A 26559-nucleotide genomic window follows, 5' to 3' on the forward strand; every position below is an offset into this window, starting at 1 on the left:
CTCTAAGTAGTAAATAAATGAACAAGGCAGTGGCAGTTATTACCGTTTTGGGTTCTGGCTTCTGGAAATCCCTTCCTGGGATGCTCCTGTTGTTTTGTGACCTTCTTTCTCTTTCCTGTTTTAGTTCTAACTCAAGCTGGTTCCTGGGACAGGTGGGAGAGGAAAAGGATGAACATCTAGATTTCTGTACTCGTTCTATAAAGAACCCTTTTCTCCAAGTTCAATAATTAAATTCTTGATTAATACAAAGCTACCACATATATGGAAAACTAAGTCTTAACCTAATAAAATACAATATAATAAAGACAGTAACACTAAATACATATAACATATTTAGTCTTTAGTCTTTCTTAGACTAAGAATATACTTTAGGATCTCCCAGTGCCTGAGGGTCACCACTCAACGTCAGTATTTAACATGAACTCTTAATGAAGAATTGTGGTGAACTGAATGAAATCAGTAGTAGGATTTACTGTAACTGAAAGACAGTATTTACAAATTTTCAACAAGCTACAGTATGAAGGCACTGATACTGGAAGTCCCATTTCGTATTAATTAAGTCCCATTTCGTATTGGACACAGTTACAGTGTCCAATCCCCAGTTACACTTTCAACAACCAGTGACGTTAGTACTACGTGCTTTTATATCCAATGACCAAGTTCTGTGTGTCTGAGGTCAGTGGCTTTACCACAGAACAGTCTCATTTGAGAAATAATATGTAAGCATGGATTTAGGGCTCGGAGTCAGTAAGAAACAGGTTTTTAAATTGGAATGTATTAAGGATTAAGAAAATAGTTGTATTGGTTATTAATTCTCTTACTCTTTCCTACATATATATATATCTGGGGCCTTGGGTTCTAACTTCCTATTTCTTTGACTGCAAAGGATACTGACAAACTGTTAGGCATGCTAATGTACACGAAGCTTTCTGAATCCTAATTTCAGACAAAGGACACTGTCAGCCGCAGAACTACCCACGCCCACCCCACCAGCTCCAGCCGCCCACTTCACCGCCGCCTGGTGAGCTCCTCCACTTCCAGCTGCAGGCTGTTGATCTTGTCTCCGAAGTCCTGCTTGAAGAGCCGGTTGTCCAGTTCAGCAGACTGGCGGTCTCGCTCAGCCTGGCGTAATCTGGATGTGAGCCATATGAACTTGTGATAAAAAACAAAAGCCATGGTGGGGAGGAAGACCAAGTTCGCAACACAAAATAAAACCCAAGGAAGAAGGCACGGAGAGACACTGAGAGGAAACAAACAAACAAACAAACACTGCAGGACACGGGAAGAAATTATGGGGAAAAAGATGGAAAAGAAAGAAATTCTAAAGAAAAGCAAGATGAAGGTGAACCAGGCAGAGGAAAAGTGATTTTCCATCTTTTTATTCTAGTACTACAGTTTACAGCCATTAGTTTTACAACAAAACATCACTTTTTAGAAAATCCATATCCAAAGCCAACCTTAAGCACACAGTAATTAAAGTCAAATCCACGTTTTTTTTTGTTTTTATTTTCTAATTGGTTTGAAAAACCAATTGGTTCTTTATATTTCTGTTTTATACAAATAACTGGAACTTGTAAATGGGCAACTACCTTCTCATATATATGGAATTAGAATATTTTTCTGGTCCCTCCCCTAAACCACCAATTGTATTAAATCACTGGACATTATACATCAACCCTTACCCAGGCTTTGGGTTATTATATTAGGAGAAGCCTTCGTTAGAGTTTGGCCATATCTTTCACTTTCTTTTCCTACCCAGTGGTGTGTGAGTAGTGGACAAACAATTCGGCACAGGCCTGTATAAGATTCCTGACCACATCTCTGGGAGATTCTGATGAACGTTTTCTTCTGTATTTCCTGTCACTCTGCACCTATTTAAAGAAGCATGTGCCAAGAGGTGAAACATCCAGAGCTCTATAAAGTAGAATATGGAAGCATGCTATGTGTCACCTTTACAATGAGTTTTTGTGTGTGTGTGTGTTTGAGCAGTCCTTCTAAATGCTCATAGAAAAGGCAAGTCACCACAACACATTGATGAAGATAAAAATAGGTGCAAAAGTATAAGTAAAATAAGTTGAAGAGCAGAAGATCTTCCATGAGATTGGTTATATGCTTGCTCTTTGACTTGACTTTGGTTCAAGTCTGCAAGGACCTATCAAAGCATACAGAAATCTATCTTGTTCTCTTAATTCTGGTTTTTCCAAGAAAGTACAGAATTTCAGGAGCAGGAAGCAAAGGGGTTACACCTTTGTCCCAACCTAAGCAGCTGAAATGCTGCAAATAATACCAGAATGAAAAAAGAGAAAAAGAAATTGCCACAACTTTTTGAAGAAATAAAGGCTTATGTAAAGCCTATCTCCCCAACTCGAAGTCATTTTTTGAAAATCATGTTATCTATAGGACTAGTTATAATGTAAAGCCTAGAAAGGGTTAAGCCTGTGGTCACTTAAGAGAAAGAAGCCCTATTAATTACTGTTTGCAGATATCTACTGGGAATCTTTATTCTTAGATTAAATAATAATAAAGAATATTTACCATTTATCTATATCCTACTCTGGAATAGTTTCCTAATAATTATTAGATTGTTAGCTTCCTAGAAACTTTAGCAAACCCCCATTTAAACAAAAAGTAACAGAAACTCTTAAGAAAAGGTTAATAGCATGGAATGACAGGTAGGAACCCATCACTCATGTCAATACCTTATCTACTTTACTCCAAAAGGAAAAGCAGGACAGATGTAAAAAACATGTAGTGTATTTGTTTTAATAAGAGAGAAGTGTTTTTCTGAAAACTGTTCTCTCTGAACTACCTAAACAGGAAGAGGAACTGCAGAAAATGGCAGAGGTAGAAGGTGACAAATATTAGGAGGGTTTCCCCAAGCTTCCACATCATTATGTTATCATAAGCTACCTAACCACTAACTTTACTTCTATGTACTTTAAAGCAAGGTAAGGATGCTGTTTTTCCACCCCCAAAGTCACTAAGGCCAAAAAGTTGCAAGCAATCTTGGTTACTGAGAATAGAACTGTAGTGAGATACTAAGTACTTATTCTGGCTTGGGGATTAAACCTATATAACAAAAGTGAAAAGGGGTCAGGTCGTGGCCTAAGAGACACAGAACTACTTTAGAAGAGTCCAAGTCCATATGGTCGTCACCTCTAGTTCACTACATCGCAAGGGCAGAACAGGCTCGCTGACACAGACAGTGCAGCTGGGGTCTGACAGTCCGGGACTGGGTTGGAAAGGCATCAAGAACATATGTACAAAGCTTCAGTTCCCTAGGTTTCTTTTTTAAATGGAATAGTTATTTATTGGTCAACTCAGAAGTAATTTCTCAAAGTTTATTTGGCATTTAATTAAGAACTTATACTAAATTTTCTAACTCTGAGAAGAAAATAAAGAAGAAAAAACACAGTCTATATATCAGACTGTTTTTTTTTAAGTCCAACAAATTCAAAGTCACTTTTTGGTGATGTTTTATATAAATCAGAGCCTAAATGTAACAGATTTCAGATTTCTTCCTTTTACAATCAAGTGACATCAGACTTGTGAGGTGACCCATTGCAGAAGCCTAATGATGTTGTTTGGGGATCAGTTTATTTGCTACACTATTTAAGGTCTTTGCCTGTTTCACCAAATCCTTTTCACTAAATTAATAAAATAAAAATAGAAATAAAAATGGAGTGAAAGGGGAATGAGAAAATGGATAAACAGGAAAGACAAAAATAGCAAATAAGTCAGCTTAATACTTGAAGACATGACATTATTTTAATTCTGTCTGCTTTAAATATGAAGTTAAAAAAACATTGAAAAATAATTTGATGTACTTCAAATATACAATTCTGAACACTAAAATTAATTTGTTGAATCACAAAGACATAATTGCTTATAAACGAGCACTGAGATAACTTCCTAAACAGACCGATACCTTTTATTTAAAATCAGCCAAACCATAAGTTTTGAGCCTATTTATTAATTTGCACATAAATTTTGAGTTAACATCAATATTCAGTACCATTCAGAATGCCATCCATTCATTCATGCATCTACTAAATGAATGTCTTGTAAATTCAAGGCACTGATCCAGTGAGGGAACTTAAGAAATTAGTTAACTAACCTTAAGGAGTTCACACTATCACCAGGAGTTCATATACATCAAGGGTATAAGGTAAGGCAGAAACGAGAGGTGCTGCAAGCAGTATGGGCAGGTATGGATATAAGGCCAGGGGAATTCCAACGAGGGCAGTTTGGCAGATTCTTTTTATCTGGGAAGAGGTATCAGAGGACTCTGGGTAGGGAGCATTTGATCCTGAATGCAAAAAAATGTATCTGAAAGCAAGGAAGTGGGGAGAGAAAGGGCATTTCCAATTGGTGGAACTACTAGGGGAAAAAATGGATGGAAAAAATGGGAAGCACGTCTGGGGCCAGTAAGCAGTTTAGTTTTGCACAAGTGCAGGAAGGGTTGTCAGTGGGTACAAAGGTGGCAACAGAGCCTGGCAACACTGAATGACCACTGGCGTCGTGGCCCATTAGAGCTGGAAGTCTCAGCCATTTCTCTTGGCACCAGGAAGAGCACAGTGGTTTTAGACCAAAAGTGAAACAGAAGAGTAGCACAGAGACAGGCTGTACTTTGTGAATGGTAGGTAGGTACCGGTGGGAGATAGCTTGTCAGAGGATGAAAACTCAGGACTGGTCTCCAGGTGGAGGACTGAGCTGGAGACAGATATATCTCAGAGTCATGGGCAGGAGGTAACAGTGGAAGCAATAGAACTGTTCAGGAGGAAGGGGAAAGGGAGCTAAAGTTATTATAAGGGCCCTCAGTAGCCCTACATCACCTTGCACCAAAGTATTCAAAGACTTGGTGATGAACAGTAACAGAGTCACAAACATGTTTGAAAGTCCTGTCATCCTTGTTAAGTACTCATCCCCTAACACACGACACTGAAATGTGATTGACAGGGTTAGAGTTCTACTGTTCAGAGCAGTTGCGAAAGGCTGATGTTTCTTAAAAACGTTTTCAGCAACATCTTTGGAAAGAAAAAACTGTATCGGCTTTCTTTCTACCAGCATGCCAGATGTTAGGCTGGGAGAATTTCACATATTTTCTGTTTGCTGAATATGTAGTACATTCTCTTCCTTCCAGCACTGAAGGCCCAAATGTTTCACTAAAGAAACAGCACTTTACCTTTGTTCCAGCTGTTTAATGGTAGCAGCCATCTGATTGGTCTTCTCCTCCAAGCGACTGTTTAGTTCACTTTTCTGTTTCATTCCTAAGTCTGAACTCTGTTATTAAAAAAAAAAACTATGAGTGATATACATACAGCATAAAATCCTGAAGTAAATCACACATGCCTTCTGAATCTAATGGTAAATGGGAAATAGGGAAATATAAACTCTCATATATTTGGGAGTCAGTTAATTCCCAAGTATAGAAAAAACAAAAAGTGACATTTCAAATTAGTAGTTATATGCAGCTTTGTCACAAAAATCAACATCGGAAGGTTCATCAATTTAGCATATTCTGGTACAAAAGCAATGGAATACATAATTCACTTGGTAGGTTAGACTGGAGCATAGAAATTATCTTGTAGGATAAAAAACACCCTATTTCCCCACTACAATTTGAAAAGTAGTCATAGCAACGGTCAGATTCCTAAAGTCGTTTACAGGCGGCTAGCCTCAAAATGAGATGCGACTCTTCTTGTAGTTAAAGTGTGACTCTAGACAACACAAGGGACAGAGGAAGCCCTGAGCCTATTTCCCCTACCTGAAGCTTAAAGGCAAGTTCATGCTTGAGAGCCCTGAGATCGTCCAGCTGCTGCCGCAGACACACCAGGGCATCCTGCTTCTCACAGACATCCTTCTCCAGCATCTTCATGGCCAATTCCATCTCCTGTCTCATGCTGATCTGGATCTCCAGCTCTTTTTCAACATCCTGCCCCCAAAGGCAAATAAACTCTTACTCTCGGTCCCCATCTAAGCACAAACCATAAAATTCCACAGGAAAAGGTAGACCAAATTCTCAGATCTGAATATTCTGGTAAAATAGCTATAAGCTATCATTCAATGCAGAGACATTCACAACAATAATAATTGGGATAATTACAATAACATTTGCTCAATAATATATAAATATGAAGATCTCAGTAGGCCAAATACAGTGCTATTTAATGTGTAAAATATGCACATACTGGGGTACCTCATCAGATATTAAGACAGAAAACTGAGGCTAAGTTATTTATTTATTTATTTATTCATTTATTATTTGTTTGTTAGTTTGTTGTTCAAGTACAGTTGTCTCCATTTTCCCCCTTCCACTCCCCTGATATCAACTCTTATGATAGGAATATACATAACAATTACAGGCAAAATGTTAATTGTCAATTGTTAATAAATTAATAAAATATAACTTGTTAATTGCTAAGTGAGGCAGTTCCAGCTGTCTTTACTTTGGTTGCTGTTGACACACTCAAGAGCCCAAGAAACTCAAAAGATACTTTGGGTCCCTAGGGTAACATTTCGATTTCTGAGAAGTAGTCAGTATGGCTAACTGAATTTTTATCTTCACTTAACACGAATCCCCTTTTTGTTTCAACCATTACCACTGCGGCATTATTTGGATGACGAAAGATGCAAACACCTGAGGCTGTTCTGCAATCAGGCTATGATGCCCAGGGCACACCTAGGACCTTACCTACTTGCCTGGTTTCTTTCCAGTTATTTTTTTGGAATAAAAAATAACTGGATACAAGGATGTGGGAATTTGTGTGTAAAATTTTTATCATATGCTTCTTAACTGAGGCACTCCTCTGAACATGGCTAGCATGACAGAAAATGAATCAGACTGCTTCTTATAAAGCCAACATATACTATTTGTAGAAGCTTCCTTACGGAAGGTATTTTGAGATCTAATTCACAAATGCATAGAAGGAAAACAAAAATTATTTCAAGGATGTAAAAACAAATATTTTTCCCTCTGAAAATGGAAAATCCCATTTCATACACTATTAGCTTGTGATAATTTTTAGTACAAATTGGGCCACCCTTCCTTTTCAGCCTTCTCCCCGTGTGAGAGACACGGCCGGGGGCCCTTCAGTGTGTCACACCATCTAAATTCCAGGAGTTCCCACACTAATTAACAACAGGGGTCTGTTAATGCACTCTGCTTAGATAAAGTTTAATACAAGGATGCTATTCCTTACTATACATTCTTATACGTTTTTCACATTAAAAATATTTTAAGTCCAATATTGATGACATATTTTTCTATTTATATATAAGAACATGATTAAATTCAGAAATAACAGCTAAAATAAAAGAGTACAATTCTACATTAATGAGTTTTAGTAATGAGAAGAGATGCCCCCTCTAAGGAGACATATCAGAAACTTTGCAGGAGGGGGGTGAGGTGGGGAGGGGGCATTCCATAGTTTCAAAAGTAGGTTCCATACACATAATGCTTCTGCAATACAAACTATAAAAGCCAAAAAAAAAAAAAAGGCAAAATCCTATTAGCTGTTGAGAATACTCAGAAAATGGACTATGAAAGCATTTTAGGGAACTGGGTTAATAAGAGTAAGAAGCAGTTTTATAGAACCCATAAAAATGTGTCAGGACACTGTTGATATTCCTGACTGTAAGATAAAACCCCTAAGTGAGTTGTTACACTTCAATGTGCCCCTGAATTGTCAGGATGTAAGCAAAGTTTACCAGTCGTAATTGTGTTTCCTCCTTTAAATGCTTTCTTGCTTCACTTAGTGCTTGCCCTTCTGAAGCTCTGTCTTGCTTAGGACCCTTGAAAAAAAATAAAACAGTACATTTTAAGAATTTAAAGAATCTATGTAGCCCTGGCTGGTGTGGCTCAGTGAACTAAGTACCAGTCTGTGAACTGAAGGGTCATTGGTTCTATTCCTAGTCATGAATGGCACATGCCTAGGTTGCAGACTAAGTCCCCAGTAGGGGGCGCACAAGAAGCAACCACACACTGATGTTTCTCTTCTTCCCTTCCCCTCTGTCTAAAAATAAATAAATAAAATCTTTAAAAAAATAAAGATCTACACAGTTAGCTAACACCAGCACTGCTATTTATTAAAGAAAAATGATTATACCTAAGCAGGAATAACAATGAGTGAAGGCAACAAAGAAACTGAAGAGGTTTAGTAAATTAAAAATTCTTAAGCTGAATTGGGGACTTTTTGCCATTTTGTTTAAAGTCTTTAGTTAGTTTACCAAATCAAGTAGAAGAGGCCTTAAAAACCAGTCTCTAAAAACAAAACAGCATTCACTGTCAACTATGAATTGGGCCAAAAATTCAAATGGTAATATATTCCTTCTCTAGAGGTCTGACCTCCGGTCTCCCCAACCATCCAGAGATAACACAGCTAAAAAATAAGGAGGTCACCGGGAAATTCTTCTGAGTGGTCACAACTGTTTTCACAAAGTCCACACATTAAAGTCAAAAGTTATTCATAGAAAACTACTTTGGTCCCCACTCAGCCTGGTTACTTACTCTTTAGGGGCCATTTTATTTATTTATTTACATATTTTTATTCTACCTGAGGACAAGTTCATTGATTTTAGAGAGAGGGGAAGGGAGGGAGAGTAGAGGGAGAGAAACACTGATGCAACAGAGAAACAATGACCGCCTCTCACACTCACCCCAACTGGGGACTAAACCCACAAGCCAGGTGTGTGTCCTGACTGGGAAAGGAAACCACGACCCAAACGGCACTCCAACCAACTGAGCTTCACAGGCCAAGGGTAGGGACCATTTTAACAACGGGATGTCTGATTTCCTAAGTCACAGCAGGTTAGAAGCATGAGGATAAACGGGAACAGAAAGACCTTTCTAGAGAAAGCAACACTAACACAGCAGTAAGAAGAGATGCCAGCAAAGTCATAAAAGGCAGAAAACAACACCCACAGCCATCTGGGAATATTCTAAGTACGGGGGCTAGAAGCTCTATGAGTTTCAATAGCTCCTTCAAGTAGCACCGCGACAATCTAGCATAGAATTGCCAAGGTTGACAATTATGCTCTGCAGTCATCATAAAGAGCTAAAGCGTTACATTATATCCCCCACTTAGAAAGGGACAATATATAAAAAGTTTGTAAGCTATCTGTTTAGACATATATAAAAACTCTGGTACTTTAAGGGATTAAGTTATCTAGAAAATTAGTTTATACAGGAACTCATTCCCAGTGGTATCAGATAAACACTTCTTATGAAACAGTAAAAGTGTCTAAAATAATGACACATTTAATATAACAAATACAACACTTAAATACAGAACCATTCATTAGTACACAAAAACAAGAAACTGAACTAGACTGTTTCTCGAAGTCTCTGGACAGATGGAGATGGAGGTGAATGCAAGGAGCATCTGGAGGAGGACACCTCCCTCCCATCGCCTTCACTGTTCACTAGGTTTTGCGTGAAGTCAGAGCAAAAACAGTTTGCTTGATACGTGCGAATGCTCTCTGCTTCCTAACAGCCCCCCAGAAGCTCCCCCCGCTGCCAATGCAGACGCTCTCTCTAGGATTATTTTATAAAGCTAGTAAGGTTAACCTTTCGATTGGATTCCAATATGTAGGAGCTTTCCTCCTTAACTCGTTCCATTTCTTCTTGCAAGGTAATAATCCTGTTGTTTGCAACTGCAAGCTGTTGATGAAATTAGAAAAATAATATTTTATCTTGCTTTTAGTAGCACAGGGTAGGATAATTCATGATCTGCTACGACATACTTTTCAGGCTTAGATATTCTTAGAAGCAAAGAAAGCTACTTATAACCCCATAAAAGTGTTCTTATAGGGAACTTAAGAGAAATATTTTGAAAGTAGGTTGGATACAAATTTAAAATATCTCCTTTTGTTGCTTTTCATGTAAAAATTTTTTAGTACCAAAATGTTAATTTAAGATTGCTTACCTTAAAGGGTGTCCTCATGGATAACTTGTAATTATATTTAGTTACAAGACCTATTTTTAAAATGTTTAAGAGATCACTTCATGTGTTGGGACTCATCTTACGAACCCTCTGTAAGACTTTTTACAGATTTTTTAAAAAGTGAAGAAATGAAATCCTACATTCTCACTCTAAAAGGTGCCATTAAGCACCAAAGAGAGTTTTCATTTCAGAACCTAAAGCAGATAAGGTAATGTTATTAGCAGAAGACTGCTAAGGAGAAATGCTGATATCCCCATTCCACAGGAGGGAAAAGTAAAGTGGAAACACCTCTTCCTTCCCACTGACCTTTATCCCCACAGAAAATGTCAAGGTGCCTAAATGAGGCTGGGAATGGAACTGAGCAGACAGACGCCTCTCAGCCAGGCTAGGCTCCCTTTTCATCACCTCTTCACTAGCAGTGGGTGCAGGTTCTGCCTGGCTCCTGTCCCACTGTGTAAGGACAGAGGTGCTAGGGCTCAGGCAAGCTTTCTAGAGGCAAGTGTGGAAGCCCATTTCTCTGTCTGCTCCATGGGCCTGATGGTATATGAAGGAACTCTGATAGATCCAAGTGCACTCTCAGACAGCATCCGAGTGAGTGTTAGGAGACGGTGACTGCAGATCCAAACGGGCTTTCTAACTCCTCTGCACTCTGTACAACAACGGAGTGGATATTTATATCTTCATTGTTTAATTCTCTTTCTCTTATTTTGGTTCAGAACTCAGGAGGAGAAAGGTCTGTTTTTATAATTTTTTAAACTCATCCTCTTAAATCCAAAAGAGAAAATGCAGGCCTCGTTAACTTTATTTGCTCTTTCAAAAGCTTACACACCATGCTGACCTATCTCTAAAAGTTCAAAGTTTAAAGAAAATGAATCTTCTTGGTAAATGAAATGTCAATGAATGAGTAAATTAACATTTTTTAGTAAAAAAATCTAGGTATGGAGGATTATCTTGTGACTGAGGGAATGAAATGAACAACTATACAAGTAACCGAGTGTTTTCGAGGTGTCAGGCACTGGTCTAAGCCCTTCCGTGGTAAATCATGTAATTCGCACACAAATTTTCTTGTTCTTATCCCCACTTTACAGGTAAGTAACACAAAGAACAGAGGTGTGAGTAAGTAATTGGCCCAGGATTAGAAAGTCAGAGCTGGGACGTGAACCTAAGCAGTTCTGCTCTCGAGAACGTGCCCACCTGCTACGCCGCGTTGCCTCAGTAAGTCTAATAGCAGTAGAGTCACAGCACACAACCTCTGTGCAGAATATTTTGAAAGCTTTGTGGGATCAAGTTCTAAGGGTCATATCCACAAATTAAAGTTTTAATACAAGAATCTATGCTCAGAAATGAAGCCCACAGAGTTGAGTATTAAAGGTGGTTTTTTTAAATTGAATTAAGTGGGGTGACATTGGTTCACAAAACCGCACAGCTGTCAAGTGTACTGCTCAACAAAACATCATCTGTACGCTGCATCCTGAATAAGGAAGGTGTCTTAAAGTTACAACAATGTTAATGTTTGTTCCGGGAAAAAAAAGATTAAACAGTGTTTCCTAGCTAATATTTTAACTTGGTCTTATTTATTCCACTGTATGTAGCAGAATAGTTAGAAATAGAGAAGACAGTCTCTGCCACCTGGAAAAGATTATTTAAGATTTTTAATAAAAACATCTAATGCTACCGAAAAAAAAGAATATGTAGCTTATACTTTGGTAGGTTAGGAAAAAACATGTTAATCAGAGGTAGAACATGAAGTTATTTTTCTCTTCTTATTTTAGGGCATTTTCTAAGAGTATCTGCACATATATTCTTTCAGATTTTTAGAGTAATTGTGAGGCTGCAAGAGGAAGTATAAATACCCTCATCTCTCAGCAAGGGAACTGGACCTTAGGAAGTCAAGTGACATACTTGCTCAGCAGCACATGACATCTGGTCTGGCACGTCATGTAAGCAGGGACTATGGGTCTTCTGACCAGCGTTCTTTATCTTATCTACCCACCACCCCAAGGAGAAAATAAGGCCTTCACAGACCTTATTTCCTGCGAAGGCCTTATTTTCCAATCTGGCGCACATAAATCTTTGTCTAGCTCTAGCACATCAGTAGTACCTAAAATGTTTGTTGAGTGAATAAATGATGCATATCATGCTATATGCTAAACATTCACTCTAGGTTAGCTCAGAAAAAAAATGTAAGAAGCAACATATTTAATTAGCCTATGTTCTAGGCCTGCATAGTCCAACTGGATAACTGCGACCCCTGAGATAAGGCAGCCATTCCTAGTCAGAACAAGGAGTCATGACCTACAGCAGACATTATCTGAAAAGTCAAGTCTTTCATTTCCAAGGCTCCAGAGAAATTACTTCCCACTAATGTACATTACTAAATTCTGTAAGTCAGTCAAAGAGTTTCCAAACACTTACTTCCTCTGTCAGTTTGGTGTTGGATTTTTCTAATGCATCCACTTTCGCCTGAAGGTTGTTTACAGTAGCACTATCAAGAGAAGAAAAAACATAATGGTCTCTTTTGAGAAACAGAACAATTTCTTTTTAAACACCCATCATATTTTCATTCACTGTAATGTGCACGATTTTTGACAGACTTGCAAACTCTAAGATAACTCACAAGGGGATGTCTGTCTTGGCAGCACATCACTGGCACTGAAGTTTGCACTTAATAAGAATGTGTTGAATAAAATAAAAGAGCAAATGCACTATATAGTAAACTTGAAGGCTTACTTATATGAGTTACAGATATAATAACAGGCTACATGGGTTAAGTGCTTGCCACACAACAAACACTATTCTAAATTATTTCACTGCGTTATTTCATTGATTCCTTTCAACAACCCTAGGCATTAGATATTCCCAATTAAAAGAAACTCAGGCATGAAAAGAGTAAAATAGTGTCGTGATTATATTTCACTGTCAATTGTAACCATATCTTTGCTTGATTAACCTCTCCATAGTTCATTGTAGTCATCATTAGTTCTTGGTCCCCGTAGAATGTACTTAAATTGTTCTTGAGTTTTCTAGCTGGAACCAAGATGGCAATTTAAATTTTGATGTAATTATGTTATGGCCTTTAGTTAAATTAAAATAATTATCTTTCACAGGAAAACTATAAACAAGATAGTAATAGATATATTAAATTCTTCTTAATTATTTGAGTCTTTTCGGAACATCAGTGTGCTTGAGAATACCAAGAAATTTTGGATAGTTCTCCTCAGGAGAGAGATTATTTCATGTTCTGGACAGTTCTGAAAAATCCTTGATGAGTACGTAGTTAATTAATGGTAGTGATAGTGGAGAGAGGGTAAATTAATACTATCAACCCAATGTGTGAATGAGAAATGCAAGGGACCAGTGATATATGATTAATCTAAAGGAACTAAGGCAATGAGGGGTTTACCCAAGATTCGTCCTGAAATATGTGTCTAGATCTACTGGACCCAGAGGGTCACCTATTTCAACAGTAAATAATAGGTCCTTGAGTAACGTCATTTCTTTCAATACTGTCTTGTTATAATGTCCATGAGATGCTGTAGGAACTTAACTACTGTTCAGATCAACCAGCCTATGGTAAAATTGGTTTCGTTATATGTTGTTTTGCTTAAAGTTGCAGACACTATTGACAATGTTAAATGAGGACTTACTGTATGTCATGTATTTAAGAAACTTTACTGCCTTTCACTAAGGTTTGACAAAACAGTTAAGTGCCATTTTCCCCGGTGCCTACCTCAGTGCCTGGCAAGCAGGAATTCTATATATATTTGTTGAGTATTGTCTCAATTTAGCCTCACTCATCAGTTTATCCTTCCCTTCCCCCACAACAAAACCCCCAGTAAAGTAATAATGTTTATTCATGCTTTACTTCAGATGTCTGTTGAGTTCTTCTACATAGTTCTTCTGGTCCAGAATTGCAGTAATCTGGCCATCTCTGGAGGGGGGAGAAAGAGAGAGAAAATAGAAATAAAATAATAGAAATATCTAGATTCCCCCTCCCCCAATTTTTTCATAAAACAGAAAGGAAATTGTGGCATAAATACAAAGAACCAGAAGACAGACCTGACGTATAACCCCTCAATATCAGTAACACAAACTTGAAGGTTTAAAAAAAAAAGACAAGACACACAAAAATCCATATTAAGAAAGCCTCTGTTATAGCTTATACACATCAGTAACTTAGGTTACAGATATAATGTTAAAATCTATGAGAGGCATTTAAAGAATTAACATTTTCTTCTCCCAACCAAGAGATTTTTTTGAGTTTCACTAGTATTATAATAATTTTTCCATTTGTTGTAGGAACTGCAATAAGCTTACTCTGGTGTGATAATGGTTGTTTCTCAAAGGATATATGTGCCTTTAAATGTCATTTGTATTTCAAAATGAATAAAAGGTATAAAAGGCTTTCATACGGATCGGTGTTTATTGTTACATGAAAAGATAAAATGTGAAAAGAAAAGTTCACTTCTGGAACCAACTAACGTACAGTAGGCAAACATTAAACAGCCAGACTTTTCAATGGAAGACAAAATCAAGGCCACATACCTCTACAACTACTTAAAGAATAAATGATACAATCTTAGCTCAATGTCCAAGGTTTACAACTTCAGACTAATTATGCTTTCAACTGCTGAATTTATAAAGGGCATAAGGTGTGCTTTGACCTTCAATTTCTAGGTAGTATAAGAATTAAAAAAAAACTTTTATTTTGAAATAACTGTAGATTTACAAGAGTTGTGAAAGTAATGCAGTTCCCATATACTCCCCCTTAATAGTAATATTTCATATAACCCTGAGATGCATATTTAATACTGGACATTTAGAGCAAGCTGAGAATGCAATCCTTCTTGTCAAGAAAGGCCATGCTTTCAAACACTACTTGAAGAGATGAAGCACTGAATGCCTCGCACAAAAATGTTCATTCCGCTTTCCCCTGAACCACAGAAGAGGAAAATCGCTTTAAGTAACTCCCTTTTTGGAGTTAGCAGACACAACGGACAGTTTTGGCATGACACCGTCACAGCTGTGCCAAGGAAACGCTTCCAGCAAGTCTGTTAGGAAGCAGCAGCACTGTAAACTGCAAATACTGTCAAAGAACATGAAATAAAAAAGAAACCCGAGTTTCTTGGTACATACCCTTCACTGCCTTTACTGCTGTTCCCATCCTTGAGATACATAGAAAAGTCTATAACACCAACCTACAGAGAGAATTTTCAAAATTTAATGTAAAATTAGATTCTTTCCCCAAGGCAGAACATGTCTCATTCTAGACACTCAAAATAGTTATACAGTCATGACAATCACTAAAAAAGTTTAATGACATTTTAATGTTTTACTTTTATTATAATCAAGAATTGACAAGGATTGCCCTGGCTGGTGTGGCTCAGTGGATTGAGCCTGAGCCTGTGAAGCAAAGGATCACAGTTCGATTCCCAGTCAGGGCACGTGCCTGGGTTGCAGGCCAGTTCCCAGCAGGGGATCCACGAGAGGCAACCACACAATGATGTTTCTCTCCCACTCTTTCTCCTTCCCGTCCCCTCTTCTAAAAATAAATTAAAAAGTATTAAAAAAAAGAATTGACAAGGATTGTAAGTAAAGAATCAGGATTACGTGAGAAGGCAAGATAGAAAACAAGATAGACTAAGAAGGTCAATGGAAAACTTAATACAAATGTAAAGTTTCTTTCTTTTTTGCTTATTTCAGTTATTCTGCTACTGATACCCAAGATTCACTTTTAGCAGTAACTTTTAAAACTGTAATTATAGTAACAAGTTTTAGAGAAGTTTTAGAAAATATAGATAAACAAAAGGAAGTAATATAAAATACCCATAACCCCCTGAAGATGAGCACTGTGATATTTTGGTATCTATTCTTCCAAATTTTCATTGATGCATGTCTAAATTTTTTAAGATTGCTATTTTATCATTCAGCTTATTTCTTTTTTAAAATCAACATCAAAATAGTATATTTCATTTTCCATTTTCCCTGAGTAAAATGTAACATGTTGTAGGATTTCACACAGAAGGGGTGAGACACAGTCATAGTGAAAGCAGTAGGTTTATTTATGGGGCAACGAATATGTGTCAGGCCCTGTTCTAAGTACATCACATGAACTAACTTCTTTATTCTGCACAATTCCACTGTGAAACACATCTAGTATTTCTCGTCCCCAGGTTACTGGTAAGTGATCTGAACCATCAAGAAACTAAGTAGAAAAGAAGCCAGAATCTCAGTCTAAAGAGTCTGGCTTCAGAGCCTTCACTCTTAACTATCATGCTATACTGACTGTTACTATTTAGCCTGCGTGTATAATTCAGCCTGTATATGTATGTTTTGGTCTGCACAAAATATTTTTAACAGGGGTCACAGTTAAGATAGGAATTTGAAAAATATTCAGAGTGCATAAGTGAGCCAAGTGGGAAGATAAACAAACTAATTTTTTATATTACCATCAAAATAAAGGAAATCCTATTTATGACTTGAAGAATTTCCCCTCATTTGGCTGGTCCAATCTAATCAATCGAAATTCTGTGATAGCAGAATTCAGAGTGACACATTTGGTACCCGAGTATCTTTCTCATACCTGAGAGTCCAAATCTTCGCCTTTCATACAGAAATTGGCATCAATGACATTCAGACCCACCAACAAACCAGCAATTATGGCTCCTTCTTCTTCCATCATGAGGGCATTTGGTTCATAGAATTCACTGCAAGAGAGATCCATGGAATGCTCTGTTGTAATAAAACCTCCAGAACCAATGATATAAATCACAAGACAAAAAGAAAGATGCTTGCCTCATGGTTAAATATGGTCATCTATGATAATAGCAAAAAAGTAAAAAAAAAAAGTAAAAAAAAAAAAAAAGGATGGGCTGGTACTTTATTTAGATGATGGATGCATAAATAGACTCTAGATAATAAACAGTCCAGATGAAAGAAAAATGATCAAAATGGCATTTTTGTTGAAAGGAATATTCATGCTTTCCCCTCACATATGTACTTGTGAACAGAAATTCTTCATTTTAATGTAGGCCAATTTATCCATTTTTTTCCCTTTTCAGGTAGAACTTTTAAATCCTGTTTAAGGAATTTTCTTCTCTCTTATGTTTTCTTCTAAAAGTTTTATTGTTTCCTCTTCCTCATTTGTATCTATGATCCATCTAGAAAAACAATGTTGTGTGTGTTGTGTTTGAATTTAATGTCACGTGTCAGTTTCCTGTCTTACTGAACCTGGGTGTGTGCTTAGCTGTCAAAAACCTCTCCTGTTTCCTGGGAGTGCTGAGTTTTAGACTTCCCTGTGAAGGACCATATATACGCCACAGCAACAGGCAGCACATGTAATATAAAAACATATCTTCTTGAGTACATGAGGTTTGGGAGAAGTTATCAGTTGAACTACGTGAAATGCTTATGGATCAATTGTTTCTGATCTACAAAAATGACACATTTATATAATTTGACCTCATATAACAGAGAACGTCGCAAGAAAAAAACCAAAGTTCAACAAGATGATGTTCATACCTGAGAAGTTCCTTTTTATTGATCAAAGCTTTCATATACTCTGAAAGTTTCTTTTGCATTAACGCCAACCGAAGCCAAGCTCTTCCTCTGCCTACTGGTGTCCTACAGAAACGCAGAAACCAAATAACTAAAAGTAGCAGAAACAGGGGTCACCGTGGGGCAGATGTACTTACTTTTGCTAGTGGTCCCCCAGCAGAACACGGCGCCCCTCACCTCTCCTACCATGTCCCATATGAAGAACTGTGTGTAGGCCAGAGAGACCCAGATGGTGTGTTGGGGACAAATGCTCTGGTGAGGAATTAAGTGCTGAATGAGATAACGATTTGAAGGTAAGATCTCTAGGAGGCTCAACTGAAGATGTTCCATCAAATTGGTATTAGTAAATCCTCATAAATTTAGTGTGGATCATATTAAGTACCCCCCAAATAGTAATGTGGACACTGGCCACTTAGACCTCTATCCAATTAAAATGAAGCCAATCTGCTTTGGGAAGGTGATCAGTTCTCTTTCTCCAGTTCTAAGGTAGGGCCCAGGTGTCAGTGACAATTGCTTTAATCTTGGTTTTCAAACTCCATCAAACACATTCTTTTTCTGAAGTTAAGTCCAGCATGCCAACTCCCTCCATCTAATTTCTTGAAATACACTAAATGATTCAGGTAAGTACTTTAAAAATATAAGACAGTGTTTGGTACTTTAACATGAAGACAACCTCTCTCAGATTAATAATAAAAATTATCCCTCATAGGCATACCTCATTTAATAGTCTACATTTTCAGTTCTCTCAAAACAGTGCCTATTCATAAAAAAGGGATGCATTTCGGATTGTCATGGAATAAGTTATTATGGTCATCACTGCCTTAGTCTCACTCTTCAAGGGGAGAGTTTATAAGAGTGTTTTCCCTGACAAACAGAACAGAATTCGGACTCAAGCTTACTTAAGTCCTGGAAGATCTTTCACACTTGCTGTTATCTCTGCAGCTTCTGGAACAAGCTTCTCCACCAGTTCTAGAGGCCCCCAGAAGGATTTATTTTGTCCAAGGAAAGTTTTCTTAGCTAAGGAGATAAAAGCAAAGCAGTATTTTAATATTCTTTACAACATACACACGCCTTTAACACACACACACACACACACACACACAGCCGCCTCCCATCTGTTCAGTGCTCTTTTCCGGGAACCATTCCTAGATTACCAGGCATTTCTAAAATTATTCATGCTTTCAGAATACATAACCTTTTATGAAAATCAAAATCCCCCTACTTCCCAAGACTCAGTCCTTCCTCTCTCAAGGAGAATTTCTGGACTAGCTCTGTAATGTAACAAAACACTTTAACAATATAGTACTTAAAGCTGTGTAGTATTAGTGAAGATAACAGTCCAACAGGAAAGAATACATAAAAGAATACGTAATTCAGAAACAGGATATCAAATATTGGGGAGGAAGAAGAAAAAGAAGCAAAGGTGAAAAGACTAGGTCCCGCCTGAGTTCAAAAGCTTACAGTTAAGTGGAAAGAGCAAGGAAGTCAGGAGGTCGGAGTTCTGGACTTCTCTGCCCCACTCCCCCTGTGACTGTGGGAGAGCCACGGCCCATTCTAGGCCTACTTCCCTCTTGTCCAACACAAATGCCAGATCGGACTAGAAACTTGTAATGACCCTTCCAGCTCTAGCATTTAATAACCCGTGTTTTTTAAGCCATATAAAGTCCTTTAAATCAACCATATTCCCACACTCCACTGCATTAATAATAATTCAAGCCTCGTAGTCTTTGGCTCCACAAAAAACTGCTGTTATTCTTGAGCACACACTGTATTGTCAGGAAACAACTGAACACAACGGGCACGTAGAGGCCACGGCCTACCTTTCAGGCCGTGTTTCAGGCAGTGCTCCATCACCACGAAGAACTGCTGCAGAGGGGCGTAGTCGGAGTCCAGAGTTCTCCCGAGGTTCAGGGCTGATTCGATCAAGCCCTTGATACTCAGCTTAGCCATGTTCATCAGGTTCATGCGTTCGTTAGCCATGAGATAATTAGGATCTGCAGCCAAAGAAGATGATGTCTGGTTACTAAAAATGGTGCATTTTGAAATTCAGTATAATTTCCCTGTGTTGATCTGTGCATTTGATGGTACAAAAGCAATGGTGGGCAAAACTGTTGTTGTCTTCGCAAGAATCAAGACGGGGCTCTAAATTACGCTATTAGCTGTGTGTTCTCTGCCATGTGCTTGTTTTATAAAAATGATGTCAATTTCTCTTAGGAATATCCTTGATAAAATATTAAAAATTATTTTATCAAATTCTGAGCTCTGACTATAGTCATCTAGTATTCTCGCTGCCGCTCTAACCCAGCTCCCACCAGAGCCCACTATTCCACACCCTTCACACCGCTCTGCTTCCACCCTCGCGTTGCCCCTCATTCTCTACACAATTTATGAAGTGCTTTAAAAAATAAAACCAGTGAGAAAAAAAGATAGACCGAAATTTCTTCCAATACACTATTTGCATTATTAGTATTAATGTTAATTATTTAAACTAAAGCATTATTAAATAAACAAAATAATTAACATTATTGGTATAATGCAATATTAGAACTTAATCAGTTCACACATTTTTTTAAGACTTAGCACAGAATGTGTGGCTTTCATCAAGCAGACAAACTATTCGAAGAAAGGGACAAGAACCATGTTTTATCAACAGAATTCAGGACAATGCAGACACCCAGTAACTTCACGTACTGGTATGTGTCCTGTGCCAGGTATGGTGGGCTGATTCTTACAATTATGATCTCAATCCTCCTTGCAGAGTGCTACAAGACAGTTACCAATGGCACCAATTTGCAAGGAAGGAAAACAGGCCTCAGAAGGGCAAGTAGCTGGCCCCTGCATATGGCTGGGAACAGATGAGAAAGCCAGAGTCTAGACCCTGTTTCTCCAACTCCAAACCCTATGCTCATGACCACTATAGTCCACATACTAGTGCGTCAGTGACTCCAAAAAATGCTTACTCTTCCCTCCTGCTGACCATTCTCTCACATGGTTATCTTGTTTGACTCTTGTGATTCTAGCATTTAAGTAGTATCCATTCTCTTTGGGTGCTAAAGCAGGCCCTTAACAGTTAAGTGGTCCAAGGCCAAACAGTTCACAGACAGCAGCATGTGGACCTGGGTCTGATGAGAAAGTTAACACTCTCTGCACTGTGACTTGCATCCTCCCAAATATTAAATATGTCAAATTTCTACAGGAACTGAAACAGGCCTCAAGATCTATGAAATATTTTTACTTTTCTTAGGAATAAAAAAATACTGATAATTCTATGCTCCCAAAATATAAACATGCCACAACACAAAACACAGATTATTTGAACTGTTCCAAGCAATTTACTTCACATAGTATTTTCATTTAGACCTGTTTTCACAGTTAAATGAGCAGAATCAAACAGCCAAATTCTACACTCATTTTCTCCATTATGTTGAAGGACTTACTGTAGATTCATAGCTCCAACTATACAAACCTTGGTTTATCGTAGTGTTTTATATGGTAACATTTTTAGAGAATACTTTATTATGAAAGTCAGAATTGGTCTATGTTACCATTATTTTTTTCTTGCACAGCAACAAATGTTTCAGGGCATGCCTCAAATGTGGCTCTCTGCTCAGGGTAGGTCAAGTTGTCAAGACTAGAATAAGCTCACAGGGGACACAGAAGTATTTAAAAAAAAAGAAAGAAGCTATCCCTGAAAAACAGTCGTGAAGAACAAATTCACCAGTTACTACTTCCCAGCTTTGTTACCAGCATCTATGGCAGTGTTTCTGACCTCCCACACTCGCTGGGAGGAAGAAACAGGGCAGGGGCGTGTGGGTACGCATGAATGTTTGTGCTCAGCTCCTGGGTTGTCCATTTAACACCTCCCAACAGACTGCAAGAAAACGTGGTTGAAGTTGGACAACTGGCTGCTCATAAGGAACCATTCTCTCTACCTTGAGCCTGTAAATCAATGCTGCTAGTCAAAGCATATAACCTGACTCCAACCTGTGGAATGAGTCACATGGGGAGAGCCAGACTTGAATTATGTATAAAATACGATGCTTTAAGATTTTTCCCAGAAGGAGCGATAGATAGATTTCTACTAGCTCTTCTATACTGCCTCATCTCACTTGTCTCATAATCAGTAGCAGAAATATTCAAGACATCTGGTTGGGGTCTTGGGCACATAATACACAGAAAGATGGAACTAGTACCTAGAGAAATTAAACTCCTAATACCTTGGACTCCATTGGTATGGTCCTGGGCCCTATCTGAACTAAACTGAATCAAACACAAACAACTTACCCATTCTTTAGAAAATATTTCTCTTAACCTTGGCACTACCAACATTTTGGGCCATAATTTTTCTTTTGGGGCAGGCCAGGTTGGGGAGGAGGACGCTGTTCTGTGTATCAAGTTTACCAGCAACTCAGACCTTTACCCACTAGATGGCAGTAGCATGCTACAATGACAACTGCACTGTCTTCAGATCTCCAGATACTGCAAAGTGTCTCCAGGGAGACAAAATCATGTTCCCTCCCTGTTGACAACTGCTGCTCTAAATGAACAGTTAAAAAAATCAAACAAAAATCAGGGTAATTTGACACTTACGCATAACACCTCACAAGAATGGCTCCTCATTTTTATTTAATTAAAGTGTAAGTTAAACGGATTATTTAGTGCATATTACCAACATTTTTTTGTGTTGCATAGTATAGAAAAGCAATGGTCATTACAAATAACTTCTTTGTCTTCTTCACAAATAATTTTAATTAGTTTTCTGGTTAGGTACTAAATGAAACTACTGAAAATAGTACTTAACATTAATTATTTTTTTAAATTTTAAAATATTAGCTACTAACTATGAATACTGTCATTAACTTAATTTGTCACAGAATAAGAAATTCTGGACTCAATTACTTTGGTGTCTTGACTTGTACTAAGGAATAAAATGATTTTGTGGGACTAATTATATGCTGTTAAAAAAGGCTGCAATAACCAGATGAGAGCATGAAGAGACCTCTGAGAAACTGGCAGAGTTCTATTTTTTGATATGCGTATTCGTTACGTAAAATTGTTGAGAGTGTGAAAATTCATTGAACTGAGTACTTACGTGATCTTTTCTGCAAATTTTATACTTTGAACTATTAAAAGTTAAAGTTTTATGTTGTAGGTCAGAAAATGATTTTTTTTAAATGCAGGAATTTCACAATATCATTAGTCATACTTTTTCTATGAGAAAAATCATTAAAATTTTAATTTTCACAATATTATCATTTAAGACTATTAATTCCAAAACTGAACATTTGTTCATTCATTCATTCTTTTCAGTTAATATTGAATATATACTGGGTGTTAGATACTGTGTTTAATGTTGGGAATTCAGAGATAGAAGACCTAGGCCCTGACAGTGAAGTACTTACTATTTATCAAACTTGGGTAATAGAGAAGCCTGGAGAACAGAACATGAAGCTTACAGAGAACACTTGAAATTTCAGGATAACATATCACGTTTGACATACATCAATCTTATTCCAGGACAAGTAAATTAAAATGATTTTATATTAAATCAAATATAATGCCTACTGTATGGAATCAAATGTAAATTATATATATATATTTTAATGCTAAGCCAGTAACCCTGACATTAATGTAGCACTGCAGGCAAGCTTCAAGTCCAATACAATCACCTCTGCCACTGACGTGCTTCCATGGAAAAGTTTGAGAAGCACTGCAAACCTATGGCAGTAACACTAACAAAAATGTGAATAGGACGCCATGGGAATATGTATAGAAAAAAGCTACCTGACTTGGCCCCCTATTTTTTCATTCAAATTTAAGGGGCAGGTATGAACTCATATGTATAAGTTCTCAGAGTGTGAGGATTTAAAAAAACTTATGTTCATATGCTCTACAGAATTTTAAGGAAATTAAGACCTATCCATTAACATGGTTATTAACATTGTCCTGAGAGTGGCAGAACAATGTAATCAAAGACAAAGAAAATGGAAACATATAAACTGTAAAAAAGTAGATCAAATATTATTGCACACAATCTGATTTTACACCCAGAAAATCAAACAAAATAAACTAAAATCTCTAGAAAAATACAGTAATTCACAGAGGTAGCAGAGGACAAAATTCACATATAGGAATCACTAAGTGCCATACATTTTACTAACAGAGGGTGAGACTTTTCAGTTCAATCTTCAGGACAGAAATTCATTGGGCAAGGAAGGGGCAGGCGCAGAGCTGTGAAGGGAGTTGGGGGGAAGGAAGCGCTTGGGCAGGCATGGAAGTCGGAAAGAACATGGCACACTGAGAAAAAATAAAACAAAAAATGCCAGAGGTTTGTGCTGCATGTTAGTGCTGTGGGCTGAGGTTAGGGAAGCAGGTTCAGAGAGAGACTGCTAAGAACTCAGTTTAAGGAGTGCAGATTTTACCTTGAAGTCAGTGAAGATTTTGAAGTGAGGTGTGATGTCACAGATTTGAACTTTAGAGAAAGAAGCCTTTTTGCAGCCTGTGGAAGACCTACTAGATGGGTGCAGGAACTCAAAGCTGAGGGGAGAGTAGAGGTCTACTGCAGTAATTGAGGAGAAATACCAAGGAGTGGGACCAGACAGAGCAGTAGGTGCTGTGTGGGGAACAGGGAGTTAGCTTTCAGTCATGACCCAGAGGCACAATGTCAGGATTTCAAAACCCGATGAGCGCTGGGATGCGAGGGAAGGAGAAAGAATGGAGATAACTCTCACGTTTCTAGTTCTGGTGATCAGATGAATGGTGACAATCACCTTGGTGGAGACTACCACAGGGGCAGTGGACTATCAAATTTCTTTCAAGAATGTGTGGGTCTTCGTGATATCTTTTTAAGACTGCTCATTTCCACATGAAAACATTTTTATTAAACTTTACAGTCATGTGGCTCATTAAGTTAATAGTGATGACAGAAGAGAACCCAAAGTCACAGCTAAGAGTAAGAGTGAGTCACACTGTTCTGCAAACCAAACACCTGACCAAGACCCCATGTCATCTCTTTATAGTGCAATGACTAATGTTCATACAGAGAAATCATGAAGTGATTTTTATGCATAATTAAAGTAGGTTATATTTAATATGTTAATATTATGTTAATATTAACCTAAAAAGTAGGTTATATTTAATATGTTAATATTAAGTATGTTACACTGCTCCCAATTCTTGGCAAAATGGGGGTAATTCATATGTAGCAAAACAGTCATCTTCAGAATTTTCTGGTTATTTGACAGAACAAAACTTAAATGAGAAAGAAAATAGTTGTCATACGGAGATTTTTCCAATAATACCTAACACCATTAATAAGAGATTTAAAATGACAACAGAGAGGTATAGAAAGGCAAGCTTACTCTATGTTCAGAATGACTGAAGGTCAATAATTTCTAAATAAGGTTCAGGAATTCCTATTTTGAACTTTTGCTGTTTATTTCTTAGAGTATTAAACTGGACATAAAATGAGCTGTCCCTCATAGTGAAGGAAATTACTAAAAGTACTAAAAAGATCTTGTAATAAAACATCATTTAACTAGTCTGATGACATTTGTACAAGAGAATCATGAACTTTTACTCAATCCTCATTTAAACGTAATCAGTAGAATCTCAGGACCCTCAGATGATCAGATCCAGTGTCCAGAGTACATACATAAAGCTATTCTTGCAATTCAATAACTAAAGGCAACCCAGCTAAAAAGAACAGGCAAAGGATTTGAATAGACACTTCTCCAGAAGACGTACTGTACAAATGGCTAATAAGTACATGCAAAGATGTTCATTAGGGAAACACAAATCAAAACCACAATGAGATACCACTATGATGAGATAATAATATTAAAAATTAAAACAGAAAATAACAAGTGTTGATAAGAATGTGGAGAAAGTGGAACCCTGGCGCATTGCTGGTAGAAGTATAAAATGGCGCCATTGTTTTTGAAAAGTACTCTGGCAGTTTCCCAAAAGGTTCAATCACATGACCTTAAAAGGTTAAACCATGGTTACCATATGATTAACAAATTCCAATTTTGGGTATAAACCCAAGAGAAATGAAAATATACATTCACATCAAACTCATACATGAATGTTCATAGCACTTATTCATAATAGCTAAAATGAAAACCCAAATGGATCTATAAAATGAGGTACGTATAGTGGATTATTATTTAGCAGTAACAAGGAACAAAGTGCTGATACGCGGGAGTCCACAGTGCGCCACCCACGGTGTGCCTCTATGGTATGCAGACTGCTCTGAGCCAAAGCCAACTTCAGCTGCAGACTCGAGAGAAACTTCTGCCCCTCCCTTTAACTTCCTAAAAAAACTTGAGATTATCAGTGACAACATTTTAGACCCACCGACGTGGCAGGGCAAACTTTTATTTACTAAACATCTGCTCTTATCTCCCTCTACTCATCCCTAGCCCAGAAGGTCATGCATGCCTGTATCCCCGTTTCTATTCTGAACCTCTCTTGCACGTGGGGCCTCTGACTCTCCCATGTAGGTGGGGTTCCCATACCTACGTATGCATTAAATTTGGTTATTTTCTCTTGCTAATCTGTCTCATGTCTATTTATTAGAGGAGCCAGAAGAACCTTGGGAGTATAGGAAAGTGTGTTCCTCCCCCAGCTACATGCCACACTACGGATGAACCTTGAGAACATGCTGAAGGAAAGAAGTCAGGTATGAAGGGCTCCATATAATGATTTTGTTTACATGAAATGTCCAGAATAGGCAAATCTATAGGAACAGAAAGTAGGTTAGTAGTTGTTGAGAACTGAGAGAAAGCGGGGATAGGGAATGAATCCTATTGTGTGTAGTTTCTTTGTAGTGATGAAAATATTCTGGGCTAAGAAACCAGTAATGGGTGCACAACACTGTGCTTATCCTAACAACCACTGAACTGTACAGTTTAAAGGGAGGAAACTTACGGTATGTGAATTAGAGCTCAATAAAACTGTTACTTAAAAACACTAGTGATTTAACACACATAAAGTGTATATTTATATGAATTCTGATTCAAATAAGACAACTGAAAAATGTACTTGAGGTAAGCAG

At 37.6% G+C, this 26559-nt stretch overlaps 1 protein-coding gene and 1 long non-coding RNA gene across 11 annotated transcripts in view; one reads left to right on the forward strand and one right to left on the reverse strand.

Moving 5' to 3' along the window:
- RUFY3 (RUN and FYVE domain containing 3) overlaps window positions 1–26559 on the reverse strand; it is a 72647-nt gene that overhangs the window by 8580 nt on the left and 37508 nt on the right. For 7 of the 10 annotated variants that reach the window (XR_005069034.1, XR_005069035.1, XM_037063452.1 and 4 more), the window contains 13 exons: window positions 19322–19495; window positions 18401–18518; window positions 17466–17567; window positions 16528–16651; window positions 15081–15142; window positions 13810–13875; window positions 12360–12429; window positions 9569–9661; window positions 7711–7794; window positions 5768–5935; window positions 5186–5283; window positions 1013–1132; window positions 44–143 (listed from right to left, as the gene is read on the reverse strand). Coding sequence is in view for 8 of the 10 variants with exons in the window: in XM_037063452.1 (XP_036919347.1) it covers window positions 44–143; window positions 1013–1132; window positions 5186–5283; window positions 5768–5935; window positions 7711–7794; window positions 9569–9661; window positions 12360–12429; window positions 13810–13875; window positions 15081–15142; window positions 16528–16651; window positions 17466–17567; window positions 18401–18518; window positions 19322–19495 (1379 nt within the window). In the remaining 2 variants the exon portion in view is untranslated. Of the gene's footprint in view, window positions 1–43; window positions 144–1012; window positions 1133–1363; window positions 3648–5185; window positions 5284–5767; window positions 5936–7710; window positions 7795–9568; window positions 9662–12359; window positions 12430–13809; window positions 13876–15080; window positions 15143–16527; window positions 16652–17465; window positions 17568–18400; window positions 18519–19321; window positions 19496–26559 lie in introns of those variants that run through there. The other 3 variants (XM_037063457.1, XM_037063460.1, XM_037063461.1) reach the window with 1 other exon arrangement.
- LOC118999106 (uncharacterized) lies at window positions 868–10671 on the forward strand. The gene is made up of 3 exons (XR_005069036.1): window positions 868–958; window positions 6430–6432; window positions 10661–10671. It is a non-coding gene; the product is annotated as an uncharacterized LOC118999106 (long non-coding RNA).

This window comes from Sturnira hondurensis, unplaced genomic scaffold (assembly GCF_014824575.4).
Source record: "Sturnira hondurensis isolate 20B ecotype Veracruz unplaced genomic scaffold, ASM1482457v3 Scaffold0014584, whole genome shotgun sequence".
Classification (NCBI taxonomy): domain Eukaryota; kingdom Metazoa; phylum Chordata; class Mammalia; order Chiroptera; family Phyllostomidae; genus Sturnira; species Sturnira hondurensis.